This window comes from Corvus hawaiiensis, chromosome 32 (assembly GCF_020740725.1).
Source record: "Corvus hawaiiensis isolate bCorHaw1 chromosome 32, bCorHaw1.pri.cur, whole genome shotgun sequence".
Classification (NCBI taxonomy): Eukaryota; Metazoa; Chordata; class Aves; order Passeriformes; family Corvidae; genus Corvus; species Corvus hawaiiensis.
The window spans coordinates 645,407-657,498 of record NC_063244.1 but is presented as its reverse complement, the minus strand read 5'-3'; the positions used below and the strand labels follow the sequence as shown (position 1 = coordinate 657,498).

General features: G+C 68.7%; 3 protein-coding genes across 5 annotated transcripts; 1 reads left to right on the top strand and 2 right to left on the bottom strand.

Moving 5' to 3' along the window:
* Window positions 1–619: 619 nt before the first annotated feature.
* LOC125318896 (basic salivary proline-rich protein 2-like) lies at window positions 620–1,793 on the bottom strand. 2 transcript variants are annotated; one of them, XM_048289835.1, is made up of 2 exons: window positions 1,481–1,793; window positions 620–1,401 (listed from the first exon to the last, which is right to left on the bottom strand). In XM_048289835.1, exons 1-2 carry the CDS (start codon window positions 1,791–1,793, stop codon window positions 857–859), a joined length of 858 nt encoding a protein of 285 aa, XP_048145792.1. In that variant the 3' UTR covers window positions 620–856. The 2 variants fall into 2 exon arrangements, with proteins under 2 accessions (XP_048145792.1, XP_048145791.1); XM_048289834.1 differs by having other exon boundaries at window positions 620–1,352; window positions 1,571–1,793.
* Window positions 1,794–1,887: 94 nt separating this feature from the next.
* S1PR2 (sphingosine-1-phosphate receptor 2) lies at window positions 1,888–6,465 on the bottom strand. Of its 2 annotated transcripts, none has more exons than XM_048289832.1 (2): window positions 6,404–6,465; window positions 1,888–3,034 (listed from the first exon to the last, which is right to left on the bottom strand). In XM_048289832.1, the coding sequence occupies exons 1-2, from the start codon at window positions 6,453–6,455 to the stop codon at window positions 1,905–1,907; spliced, it is 1,182 nt and encodes a 393-aa protein (XP_048145789.1). In that variant the 5' UTR covers window positions 6,456–6,465; the 3' UTR covers window positions 1,888–1,904. The 2 variants fall into 2 exon arrangements, with proteins under 2 accessions (XP_048145789.1, XP_048145790.1); XM_048289833.1 differs by lacking the exon at window positions 6,404–6,465 and adding an exon at window positions 4,302–4,682.
* A 1,719-nt stretch (window positions 6,466–8,184) lies between these two features.
* MRPL4 (mitochondrial ribosomal protein L4) lies at window positions 8,185–11,845 on the top strand. The gene is made up of 9 exons (XM_048289836.1): window positions 8,185–8,281; window positions 8,720–8,768; window positions 9,222–9,393; window positions 9,485–9,536; window positions 10,217–10,334; window positions 10,430–10,536; window positions 10,616–10,725; window positions 10,948–11,018; window positions 11,338–11,845. The coding sequence occupies exons 1-9, from the start codon at window positions 8,216–8,218 to the stop codon at window positions 11,499–11,501; spliced, it is 909 nt and encodes a 302-aa protein (XP_048145793.1). The 5' UTR covers window positions 8,185–8,215; the 3' UTR covers window positions 11,502–11,845.
* The last annotated feature ends 247 nt before the right edge of the window (window positions 11,846–12,092 follow it).

The following is a 12,092-nucleotide window of genomic DNA, read 5'->3' as shown; positions in this document are numbered from 1 at the left end:
GCGGGAAGCCGTGGGCGTCGCCCCGGCGCCATCTTGGGGGTGGCGGGGGAGGGGACACCCCAAATTTGGGAGGGGACAGTGGGGGGGGGGGGGCACCCAAATTTGGGAGGGGGACAATGGGGGCGACACCCCCAAAGAGGGGACACCCCAAATTTGGGAATTGGGGTGGGGCACTCCCGGGTGTGTCCCCGTGGTGGGGGGGGGACACCCACCCCCAGGCCTGTCCCCTTGTCCCCACTGTCCCCCAGGGGTGCCACCACCACCACCCGGTGCCACCGCGGAGCTCCCCGGTGCCCAAACCCGCGGGGTCACCACGGGGACACCGTGACGTCACTGTCGCGACACGTCGGGGGAGGGGGGGGGGAGAGGAACCGAACCCCCCCCCCCCCCGGTATTTCCTCTTCACCTTTTAGGGAGGAAATCGGGGTTTTTGGGGTGCTGGGAGGTGACAAAACGTGTCCCTCTTCGTCCCCTCCGTGTCCCCTGAGCTGCTCGACCCCATTTTCCCAAATTCCCTCTGGGAGGGGGGAGAAAAAAAATCCTCCCCAATTCCCCCAAAATTTGGGGCTCTCTGCCCACCCCCCCTCCCCGGTCCCGCTGAGGAAAAGGCGCGGAAACGTCTGGAAAAACGCCGGTTTAATACGATTCGGGATTGGGGAGGGGGGATGATTTTTGGGGGCAATCCCGGGAATTTCGGGGGGTGGGGGAGGGGATCCCGGCCGGTCCGGCCGCACTGGGATGAGCCCCCCACGCGCCAGCGCGTGGGAAAACCCCGGATTTTGGGGGTTTTTTTTTTGGGGGGGGGGGGGGGGTTCCAATGCCCCCCTCCTCCCTCCCTCCCCACCCCAGGCCCGGTTTATCCCGGGAAAAGCCGAGCCCGGCGCTCCCGGTGGGAAGAGCGGTCGGAGCCGCCCACGGGGTTCGGGGCGCCGGGAGGGGCCCCGGGACTCGTCCGACAGGTCCGGCCGGGGCCCCGGGGCTCGGGCAGGGCGTGGGAAGGGCCCCACGGCCGCCGCCGGCCGCGTGTCCGGGCACACGGAGCGCCGGCGGGGACGGGGACGGGGATGGGGTCCGGCCGTACCTGGGGAACCACGAGGGTCCCGCTCCCTTCGTACCGTGGGGTGGCCTCGGGGTGTCCACGGGGCCGTGGGGTGGCCTTGGAGTGTCCACGAGGCCTTGGAGTGTCCACGAGGCTGTGGGGTGTCCGTGGGGTGTCCACTGGGCCATGGGGCAGCCTTGGAGTGTCCACAGGGCCGTGGAGTGTCCACGGGGCCATGGGATGTCCACAAGGTCGTGGGGTGTCCATGGGGTGTCCACAGGACCGTGGGGTGGCCTTGGAGTGTCCACGGGGCCTTGGAGTGTCCACAGGACCATGGGGTGGCCTTGGAGTGTCCACGGGGCCTTGGAGTGTCCACAGGACCATGGGGTGGCCTCGAGGTGTCCACAGGGCCATGGCATGTCCATGGGGTGTCCACAGGACCGTGAGGTGGCCTCGAGGTGTCCACAGGGCCGTGGCGTGTCCATGGGGTGTCCACAGGACCGTGGGGTGGCCTTGGAGTGTCCACGGGGCTGTGGGGTGGCCTTGGAGTGTCCACAGGGCCTTCGAGTGTCCACAGGGCCGTGGGGTGTCCATGGGGTGTCCACGGGGCCTTGGAGCATCCACAGGACCGTGGGGTGGCCTTGGAGTGTCCACAAGGCTGTGGGGTGTCCATGGGGCATCCATGGGGTGTCCATGGAGCTGTGGAGTGACCTTGGGGTGTCCACAGGGTGCCCACAGGGTGTCCCCAGACCATCCCCAGGCCACCCACGGCTCAATCCTGCCCCACCCACCAACCCCCGCAGCACCCAAGGAGCACCCCCAGGCTGACCACAACCCCCCCCAGCTGACCACAACCCCTCCCCCATCACACGGACGTGGTGCACTCGCGGGTCAGCGGCGCCGTGGCCGTCTCCCCTTTGGGGCAGGGCGCCGTCGCCGCCGCCTTGTCCAGCGAGCTGGACGTGCGCAGCGGGACCCCCGCCCGGCCGGGCGGCCGCGGCCGCCGGCCCCTCCCGCAGCAGCAGAGCAGGCGCAGGAACTCGGCGCGCATGTCCTTGCTCCTCAGCGTGTAGATGACGGGGTTGGCCGCCGAGTTGAGCGTGGCGAAGGCGAAGAAATAATTGGCCTTGTAGAGCACCCGGCAGGCGCGGACGGGGCACGAGGCGTCCATGAGGAGGATGATGAAGGCGGGCAGCCAGCAGACGATGAAGGCTCCCAGCACGATGGTGACGGTCTTGAGCAAAGCCAAGGTCTGCGCCGAGGCGATCTCGGCGTGGCTGGAGCGGACGATGCAGTAGATGCGCGTGTAGAGCCCCACGATGGCCAGCAGGATGAGGGTGAAGATGGTGGTGACGAAGAGCACGTAGCGCTTGGAGTAGAGCGGCAGCACCGTGGAGCAGTCGCCCAGGTCGCTGATGCAGTTCCAGCCCATGATGGGCAGGCTGCCCACGGCGGCCGCGATCACCCAGCAGGCGCCGATCAGCAGCACCATGCGGCAGTTCTTGTCGCTGCCGTACACCTTGACCTTGGTGATGGCCACGTGGCGCTCGATGGCGATGGCCAGCAGGCTGAACACCGAGGCGGCCAGCGTGGCGAACGCCGTGCCCTCCCGCACGAACCACTGCACCGGCGTCAGGCTGAAGGTGGTGCTGCCGGACAGCAGCGTGTTGACCATGAAGGCCGTGCCGGCCAAGAGGTCGGAGGCGGCCAAATTGCCGATGAAGATGTACATGGCCAAGTGCAGGCGCTTGTTGCGGCAGATGGACACCAGCACCAGCAGGTTCTCCAGGACGATGAAGCAGCAGAGGATGACGATGAGGACGGAGCCCACGGAGCGCGAGGGCGCGGAGGCGTCGCCGTCGCCCTTGGTGTAGTTGTAGTGCTCGCGGATCTTGTCGCGGTTGAAATATTCCTTGTAGATGCTCCCCATGGTGAGGCCGGGCCGGGCGCGCCGCCGAGGGTCAGCGCCGCCGGGACATGGCTCCGGCCAGAGACCTGCGGGGTGGACGAGAGGCAGGGTGGGAATGTGGGGATGGCGATGGGAGAACGGGGGGGACGCCTGAGGGGACACCGGGGTGGTTGGGGGGACACCGAGGTGGCAGGAGGGGACACCGGGGTGGTTGGGGGACAGAAATCCCATTGGGAATGGCGCTGGGAGAATGGGAGGGACACTGGGGTGGCAGGAGGGGACACCAGGGTGGTTGGGGGACAGAAATCCCATTGGGAATGGCGCTGGGAGAATGGGAGGGACACTGGGGTGGCAGGAGGGGACACCAGGGTGGTTGGGGGACAGAAATCCCATTGGGAATGGCGCTGGGAGAATGGGAGGGACACTGGGGTGGCAGGAGGGGACACCAGGGTGGTTGGGGGACAGAAATCCCATTGGGAATGGCGCTGGGAGAACGGGAGGGACACTGAGAGGACACCGGGGTGGCTGGGGGGACACCGGGGTGGCAGGAGGGGACACCGGGGTGGCAGGAGGGGACACCGGGGCAGCTGGGGTTGATAGAGATCCCGTCGGGAGCACCCCGGGGGGCTGGGAAGGACGCGGCCGGTGAGGGACGGGGACACCGGGCGACGTCACCGCTGGGTCGGGGAGGGGTCCCCCCCGTGTCCCCCCGGTTGGGGGTGGCGTTCCCGGTGCCACCGGGTGTCCCCCCAGTCAGGGATGGGACTCCCAGTATCGTGTCCCCCATTCCCAGTTCAGGACGGGACTCCCAGTACTGGTTCCCCCCCTCCCAGTTCAGGACGGGACTCTCGGTACCGTGTCCCCCCTCCCCAAATTCCGGGACGGGACCCCGGGTAGGGCCTCCCCCGCCCGGTTCCTCCCGGTGCGGGACCCCCGAGGGCTCCGGGGGTGGCACCCAGGGCGGGGTGAGGGAGGGGTGAAGGAGCCCCGGTGGTCGCTCCGTCCAGGAGCCCCCGCCAGGTCCCGGTGGCGTCCCGGAGCCGGCCCGGTACCGGTCTCAGTCCCGTCTCGGAGCCCCCGGAGCCCCCGGTGCCGTCCCAGGGCGCTCCCGGAGCCCCCCGGTCCCGTCCCGGAGCTCCCCTCGGAGCCGTCCCGGTACCGCAGCTCCCCTGTTCCCGTCCCGGAGCCCCCGGTGCCGTCCCAGTCCCGTCCCGGAGCCCCCGGAGCGGTCCCGGAGCCCCCGGTGCTGTCCCGCCTCGCGCAGCCGCGCCCGGTGCCGGGACACCGCCCCTGGCTCCCGCCGCCCCCCGCGACCCCCTCAGGACCCCTCCGGACCCCCCCGGACCCTCGTACCGGTGCCGGTGAGAGCCGCCGGTCCCGGTCGGAACCGGCGCGGAGCATCCGCCGCTTCCCCTTCCCCTTCCCGCCCGCCCCCGCGGAGGCAGCGGGGGGGGGAACGGGCGGGGCCGGGGGCGGCGAGACCCCCGGGACGGCCCCGGGATCCCAAACCGGGAACCCAGACCGGGATCCCAAACCGGGAACGGCCCCGGGATCCCAAACCGGGATCCCAGACCGGGAACGGCCCCGGGATCCCAAACAGGGAACGGCCCCGGGATCCCAAACCGGGATCCCAGACCGGGAACGGCCCCGGGATCCCAAACCGGGAACCCAGACCGGGATCCCAAACTGGGAACGGCCCCGGGATCCCAAACCGGGATCCCAGACCGGGAACGGCCCCGGGATTCCAAACCGGGATCCCAAACCGGGAACGGCCCCGGGATCCCAAACAGGGAACGGCCCCGGGATCCCAAACCGGGAACGGCCCTGGGATTCCAAACCGGGATCCTGCACCGGGACCGTGCCCTGGGATCCCAAACTGGATTCCCCGCACAGGGATCCTGCCCCAGAAACCGGGATCCCGCACCGGGAACCGCACCGGGACTGGGAACCGCACCGGGACCGTGCCCCGAGATCCCGCACCGGGATCCTGCCCCAGGAGTCACAGCGGGACCCCAAACCGGGACCCCAAACCGGGACCCCAAACCAGGATCCCACCCCAGGATTCCTCACTGGGACCTGCGGGAACTGGGATTCCCAACTGGGAGCCCACACCGGGATCTGCCCCGGGAACCGCACTGGGATCCTGAACTGGGACCCCCGGGGATCCCACCGGGACCCCAAACTGGGATCCCGCACTGGGATCCTGAACTGGGACCCCTGGGGATCCCACCGGGACCCCAAACTGGGATCCTGCACCGGGATCCTGAACTGGGACCCCTGGGGATCCCACCGGGACCCCAAACCGGGACCCCAAACTGGGATCCCGCACCGGGATCCTGAACTGGGACCGCTGGGGATCCCACCGGGACCCCAAACTGGGATCCCGCACCGGGATCCTGAACTGGGACCGCTGGGGATCCCACCGGGACCCCAAACCGGGATCCTGCACCGGGATCCTGAACTGGGACCCCTGGGGATCCCACCGGGACCCCAAACTGGGATCCCACACCGGGATCGCCCCTTGGGACCCCAGCCCGTGATCCCAGCCCGGATCCCACCCCAGAATCCCACCAGGATCCGCCGCCGGGTGGGGGAGGGGACCCGGGACCCCCCAGCCCCGGTGGGGGGAGGGGCCGCGGGGGGGTCACCGGGGGCCGTTCGATCCCGAAATATCCTGGAGCAAATCGGATCAGGGCGGAGGCCGAGCTTAAAGCCGGGTTTAGCCGCGGGGGGCGGCGGCCGCGACGGGAGCGGGGGGGCCCCCGGAACCCCCCCGAGACCCCCCCGAGCCCGGACACGCGTGGGGGGGTTGGACACGGGGACACGGGACCCCCGGGATTTTGGGGACCGCCGAGAGCTCGAGGACCCCCCCCCCAAAAATTTGGGGACCCCCCAATGTGGGGACACGCGTGGGGGGACACGGCGGGGTCGCTGTCACCGACTCCCCCCCCCCCCCCCCCCCCCCCCCCGAGCATGGGACCCCCCCCGACTTTGGGGACCCTCAAATCTTTTGGGGACCCCCAAACCCACCCCGAGAGGTGCCCGGGGGTCCCAAAAGTGCCCCCCAAGGACGCGACCCCCCCCCCCTCCCCAACTATTGGGATGCCCCCCCCGCCCGCCAGCTGCGAGCCAGATGTTGGCGTGGCCGAAACAGCTGGGCCGGGATGGCGACAATGGGGGGGGGGGGGCGTGGGTGGCACCTGAACCCCCCCGCGGGGCCACCCCGATGTGTCCCCCTCCCACACACTTTTGGGGACACCCCCCCCCCCAAAATCCTGGGAGCCCTCCCCGTGTCCCCCCCACCCTTGGGGACAGCACGGGGGTCCCTTTCTGTGCCCCCCCCCCCCGCGCTGGTGGCCCGGGGAGGGAGGGGACAGCGGGACAATGAGGGGGGGGCCCCAGGGGGTGGCACAGGGGGGTCGGGGGTCCGGGGGGGGTGGATTTTGGGGTCTCACCGGTCCCGGGGCCGGTCCCGGCAGCGCTGAGCGCCCGTCCCGGTCCCAACATTGGGGGGGGGGGGCGGGGCTGGTCCTGGGCCACCCCCCCCCGGCGAGGGGCGAGGCCACCGTGTCACCCCCCCCCCCCCCCCCCATGGCTGAGACCCCCCAAAATGGGGAGGGGGACAACAAACCCCCCCCCTTGTCCCCCTTTTGGAGTACCTGAGACCCCCAAAACGCGGCGGGGGGGGGGAGGGATAAAACCCCGCCCCTCCCCCGCCCCCGCCGTCCCGGGGGGATTTTGGGGTGGTCAAATTTTGGGGATTTTTTTGTTGGGATTTTTCACGCCCGGAAAAATTTCCCGGATTTTCCACGGAGGAATTCGGGGCTGGGGGGGGGAAGATCGGGAGGGTTGTGGGGAGGGGGGGGTCTCATTCCCAACACCCCCTCCCCCAAATATGGAGCGCGGGGAGGGGGCGGGGGGTGCGAGGGGCCGGGGAAGGGATTTAATTGGAACCAGGAGCGGGATTGGGATGGGATGGGCGGGATTTGGGGGCGGGGGGGGATGGGCGGGATGAGAGGGGGATGGGATGCCCCCCCCCCCCCCCCCCCAATCCATGCGGAATTCCCGATCCCGCTTGGAGAGGGGATGGAAAAAAAGGGGGAAAAGGGGGAAAAAAGGGAGAAGAAGGGGAAAAGAATTCCCAGATTTCCATGCCGGCCCCTCCATTCCCATCCCAGCCCCCCACCAGCGCCGGGATCCCACCGGGAATTCCGCCCCCGGGACCCCCCCTCCCCGACAGGGAAACGGGACTGGGAGGTGAAACTGGGACTGGGAATGGGAATGGGCACTGGGAAGGGAAACTGGGAAGGGACTGGGAAGGGACAGTGGCACTGGGAATGGAAACTGGTAGTGGGAAGGGAAACTGGGAAGGGAAACTGGGAAGGGACACGGACACTGGGAAGTGGCAATGGCACTGGGAAGGGCACTGGGAATGGACAGGGACACTGGGAAGGGCACTGGGAAGGGAAACTGGGAATGGACAGGAACACTGGGAAGAGCACTGGGAAGTGGACACTGGGACAGGGACACTGGGAATGGCACTGGGACTGGGACTGGTAGTGGGAAGGGAAACTGGGAATGGACAGGGACACCGGGAAGGGGTACTGGGAATGGACACTGGTGGTGGGAAGGGAAACTGGGAAGGGACGGGGACACTGGGACACGGACACTGGGAAGGGCACTGGGAATGGGAAGGGCACTGGGAAGGGAAACTGGGAAGGGACGGGGACACTGGGAAGGGCACTGGTAATGGGACTGGCACTGGGAAGGGAAACTGGGAAGGGCACCGGGAATGGGACACTGGGAAGGGGACTGGGAACGGACGGGGACACTGGAAAGGGCACTGGAAATGGGACTGGTAGTGGGAAGGGAAACTGGGAATGGGACTGGGACACTGGGAAGGGACAGTTGGATGGGGGGGCTATTGGGGGGTCATTGGGGAGGGGGCGACATTGGGGTGGGGGGCAGTGGGGTGGGGTTAATGGGGGTCACTGGGGTGGGGGGCACTGGGGCGGGGTTAACGGGGGGCACTGGGGTGGGACATTGGGGTGGGGGGCACTGGGGCGGGGTTAACGGGGGGCACTGGGGTGGGACATTGGGGTGGGGGGCACCGAGGGGGGGCACAAAGGGGAGGGGTCCCGGGGGTGCCGCCCCCTCCCCTTCCTCCCCTTTTCCCGCCATTCCGCCCCGCCGGAACTGACGCCGCGCGCGCGTGGGGGGTGTGTGACGTCACCGCGCCTCCTCGCCCCGCCGCGCGCTTTCCCGCCATGATCCGCGCGGGGGCGGCCGCTGCCGCCCTGAGGGCCTGGAGCAGGGGCCGGGGCTGGGCCGCGGTGAGAGCGGGCGGGGAACGGCACCGGGAACGGGGCTGGGCCGAGGGGAGAACGGGAGCGGCACCGGGAACGGGGCTGGGCCGAGGGGAGAACGGGAGCGGCACCGGGAACGGGGCCGAGGGGAGAACGGGAACGGCACCGGGAGCGGGGCCGAGGGGAGAACGGGAGCGGCACCGGGAACGGGGCCGAGGGGAGAACGGGAGCGGCACCGGCAACGGGAGCGGCACCGGCAACGGGGCTGGGACCTTGAGGGCGCGGAAGGGGCGGGGCCATTGCTGAGGGGCGGGGCGGTACCAAGTGTGAGCTCGGGCTGGGGGGGTGTCGGGGGTCCCGGAACGGACCCAACACTGGGGGTGGGGGGCGGGCGGGGGTCGTATCCCCCCCCTTCCTCAGGCCGTGGTTTGATCGCTCCCGCCCGCCATTGCTCCCCTCACGCAGCTCTCGACGGCGCCCCCGGCCCCGCCCGCGGCCCCCGAGCCCCGCAGCGGTGAGTGCGGGGGGCTGGGGACAGCGGGGACGGTAGGGATGGGGTGGCCGCGGGGCTGGGGACATCCTGAATCATCCTGGGGACAGCAGGGCTGGGGGGTGCCTGGTTTGGGGTGTCTGGGGACACCCTGGGGGACGGTGGGGACAGGGCCACCGCGGGGTTGGGGACACCCTGGCGACGTCAGGGACCATCCTGGAGGCGTTGTGGATCACCCTAGAGACAGCAGTGCTGGGTGTCTCTGGTTTGAGGTGTCTGGGGACATCAGGGACCGCCCTGGGGACATCAGGGACCGCCCTGGGGACATCAGGAGCCATTCTGGGGACATCAGGGACTGCCCTGGGGACATCAGGCCTGGCTGTCCCCACTCTGGGGGGGTGCCAGGCCCCCCCTCGCAGCGTTCCGAGGCAGAGCTGTCACCATCCCCGCTGTCCCCACGTGTCCCCTTCCCCACAGAGAAGCCACCAGCGCCGGCCCTGCCGCTGTCCCCGGTGCTCCGGAGCTGCAGCATCCCTGTCCCCTCCCACCTGTCCCCTGTCCAGGCCTGGGTGGAGTCCCTGCGTCACCCCGAGGACACTTTGCGGGGTCTCACCGACCTTCACCCCGATGTCTTCGCTGTCACTCCCAGGTCAGGGGTCTGGGGGCGGCCCTGGGGACTTGGGAGGGTGGCCGAGTGACCCCTGAGTGACCTGAGTGTCCCTTGTCCCCCTCCCCACCAGGCTGGACATCCTGCACACGGTGGCCACGTGGCAGAGGAACTACAAGAGGATCGTGAGTGTGGGGAGGGGGCTTGAGGGGGCAAAAAGGGGCGGGGGGGGAAGGGGATTTGGGGGCAAGAAGAGGGATTTGGGGGCAAGAAGGGGATTTGGGCTGGCAGGAGGGGGTTTAAGGGGGTAGGGGAGGGATTTGAGGAGCAAAAAGGGGGATTTGGGGGCAAAAAGTGGGGCTAAAGGGGGGGTTTGGGGGCAAAAAGGGGGATTTGGGGTGGCAGGAGGGAGTTTAAGGGGGCAGGGGAGGGATTTGAGGGGCAAAAAAGGGGATTTGGGGACAGAAAGGGCGGTTTGGGGGCAAAAAGGGGGATTTGGGGGGGCAGGAGGGGGTTTAAGGGGGCGGGGGAGCCTTAGGGGGATCCCAAAAAGGCCTGGGGAGGGTCCCAAGAAGCTTTGGGGGGGTCCCAAAAAGGGTTTGGGGGGATCCCAAGAAAGGTCTGGAGGTCCCGAGGAGCTTTGGGGGATCCGAAGAAAGATCTGGGGTTCCCAAGAAGGGTTTGGGGGGATCCCGAGAAGGGTCTGGGGGTCCCGAGGAGCTTTGAAGGGGGATCCCAAGAAGGGTTTGGAGGCATCCCAAGAAAGGGTCTGGGAGTCCCGAGCAGCAACCACCACCCCGTCCCGCTGCTGTGCGGGCTCAGGGCTGACCCGTGCCCCCCTTTGTGTGCCCTGCCTGTCCCCCAGAGCCACGCCAGCGTCAGGAGCCGCGCTGAGGTGCGCGGCGGGGGCCGCAAGCCCTGGCGCCAGAAGGGCTCCGGCCGCGCCCGGCACGGCTCCATCCGCTCGCCGCTGTGGCGCGGGGGTGAGTGCCCGGCACGGGCGGGTGGGACACCCCAAAAACGGCTCCTGCGGGGGTTGTCACCAGCCTGGGGACGTCACCGCGGTGGCTCCTGGCAGGTGGCATCGCCCACGGGCCCCGCGGTCCCACCAGCTACTTCTACATGGTGCCCATGAGGGTGCGGGTGCTGGCACTGAAGGTGGCGCTGACCGTGAAGCTGATGCAGGTACGGGGGTGTCCCCGGCGGGGTTTGGGGACGCTCAGGGGGTTGGGGACGGGGTGACGGTGTCCCCTGGTCCCTGCAGGATGACCTGCACGTGGTGGACACGCTGGAGGTGCCCACGAGTGACCCCCGGTACCTGCTGGAGCTGGCGAGGGTGCGGCGCTGGGGACAGTCCGTGCTCATGGTGGACGTGTGAGAGAGGGGGACCTGGAGGGGGCTTGGGGACAGCAGGGACAAGCTGGGGTGGCAGGGACTGTGGGGACGGGGTGTCCGTGGGGTTGGGGACATCAAGAAGCATCCTGGGGACATCACGGATGGAGCACCACGAACTTGGGGATATCCGGGCTGGCTGTCCCTGCTTTGGGGACACCTCGGGGACACTTTGGGGACGCTCCAATCCCCTTTTTCCCCCAGGAATGAGTTCCCGGAGAACATCAGCGCCGCGGCCGAGGGCCTCAAATCCGTCACCCTCATCCCAGCCCTGGGTGAGACCCGAACCACTTGGGGACACTTTGGGGACACCCGAGATGTTTTGGGGTGGGGTATCCGTGGGGACAGTCTGGGGACGGTGGGGAAGGGCTGGGGACGGCAGGGACAAAGGGGATGGGGTGTCCATGGGGCTGGGGACGCTTTGGGGACAGCAAGAAAGGGCTGGGGCCAGTCTGGAGATGGCCTGGGCACAGCTGGGACGATCTGGGGTGGCAGGGACAGTGGGCAGGGCGTTGTCCGTGGGGCTGGGGGCACTCAGGGGACAGCAGGGAGGGACAGGCCGTGTCCCCTGATGTCCCCAAGCTGTCCCCTCAGGGCTCAACGTGCACAGCCTGCTGAAGCACCGGACGCTGGTGCTGACCCTGGGCGCCGTCACCTTCCTGGAGCAGCGGCTGCTGTGGCACGACCGGCGCTTCTCGGCCCTCTATCCCTTCTCGCTGCCCTACAGGGACCTCCCGCAGCCCCCCCGGGCCGGCTGAGACCCCCCCAGGTGCCATCGGGACCCCCATTTGGGATGGGGACCCCCGTTTGGGGTTTGACACCCTCCCAGTGGGGCAGGATGCGGCCCCGGTCTCATGGGGAAGGGGTTTGGGGTCGCTGTGGTCCTTGGGGTGGTGTCCCCTCTCTGTGCCCTACAGGGACCTCCTGGAGCCCCCCCGGACCGGCTGAGACCCCCCCCAATTTGGGATTTGACCCCCCCAATTTGGGATTTGATGCCTCTGTTTGGGATCCACCCTTCCCGGGGCAGGATCTGGCCCCGATCCCATCAGGAAGGGGTTTGGGGTTGTCGGGCACTGCTGTGGCATTAAAGGGACTTTTTTCATTGCCCTTGCTTTTATTTTGGGGGGGGGGAGGGGGAAATTTGGGGTTTTTCCAGCTCTTTTTGGGGATGCCCCATATCCCAATCCCTTTGGGATCCCCCTCCCTAAAATCCCGACCCCTTTTCCAGCCCCCTCCCCAAAATCCCAACCCCATTTGGAGCCCCCCTCCTTAATTCCAGCCCCCTCCCCAAAATCCCGACCACATCTGGAGCGGGTGGCCGTGAATTTTGGGGTCATAGAGGGATTTTT

Bases quoted from the DNA above. Each gene is read 5' to 3' on its own strand.
- S1PR2 (XM_048289832.1), bottom strand. From the start codon at position 6,455: ATGTTGGGACCGGGACGGGCGCTCAGCGCTGCCGGGACCGGCCCCGGG. The intron at 3,035-6,403 runs GTGAGACCCCAA...TCCACCCCGCAG, and splicing joins CGGGACCGGCCCCGGGACCG to GTCTCTGGCCGGAGCCATGT.
- LOC125318896 (XM_048289834.1), bottom strand. From the start codon at position 1,793: ATGGTCTGGGGACACCCTGTGGGCACCCTGTGGACACCCCAAGGTCAC. The intron at 1,353-1,570 runs GCCCCGTGGACA...GGACACTCCAAG, and splicing joins CACTCCAAGGCCACCCCACA to GCCCCGTGGACACTCCAAGG.
- MRPL4 (XM_048289836.1), top strand. From the start codon at position 8,216: ATGATCCGCGCGGGGGCGGCCGCTGCCGCCCTGAGGGCCTGGAGCAGG. The intron at 9,537-10,216 runs GTGAGTGTGGGG...CCTGTCCCCCAG, and splicing joins AGAGGAACTACAAGAGGATC to AGCCACGCCAGCGTCAGGAG. The intron at 10,726-10,947 runs GTGAGAGAGGGG...TTTTTCCCCCAG, and splicing joins TCCGTGCTCATGGTGGACGT to GAATGAGTTCCCGGAGAACA.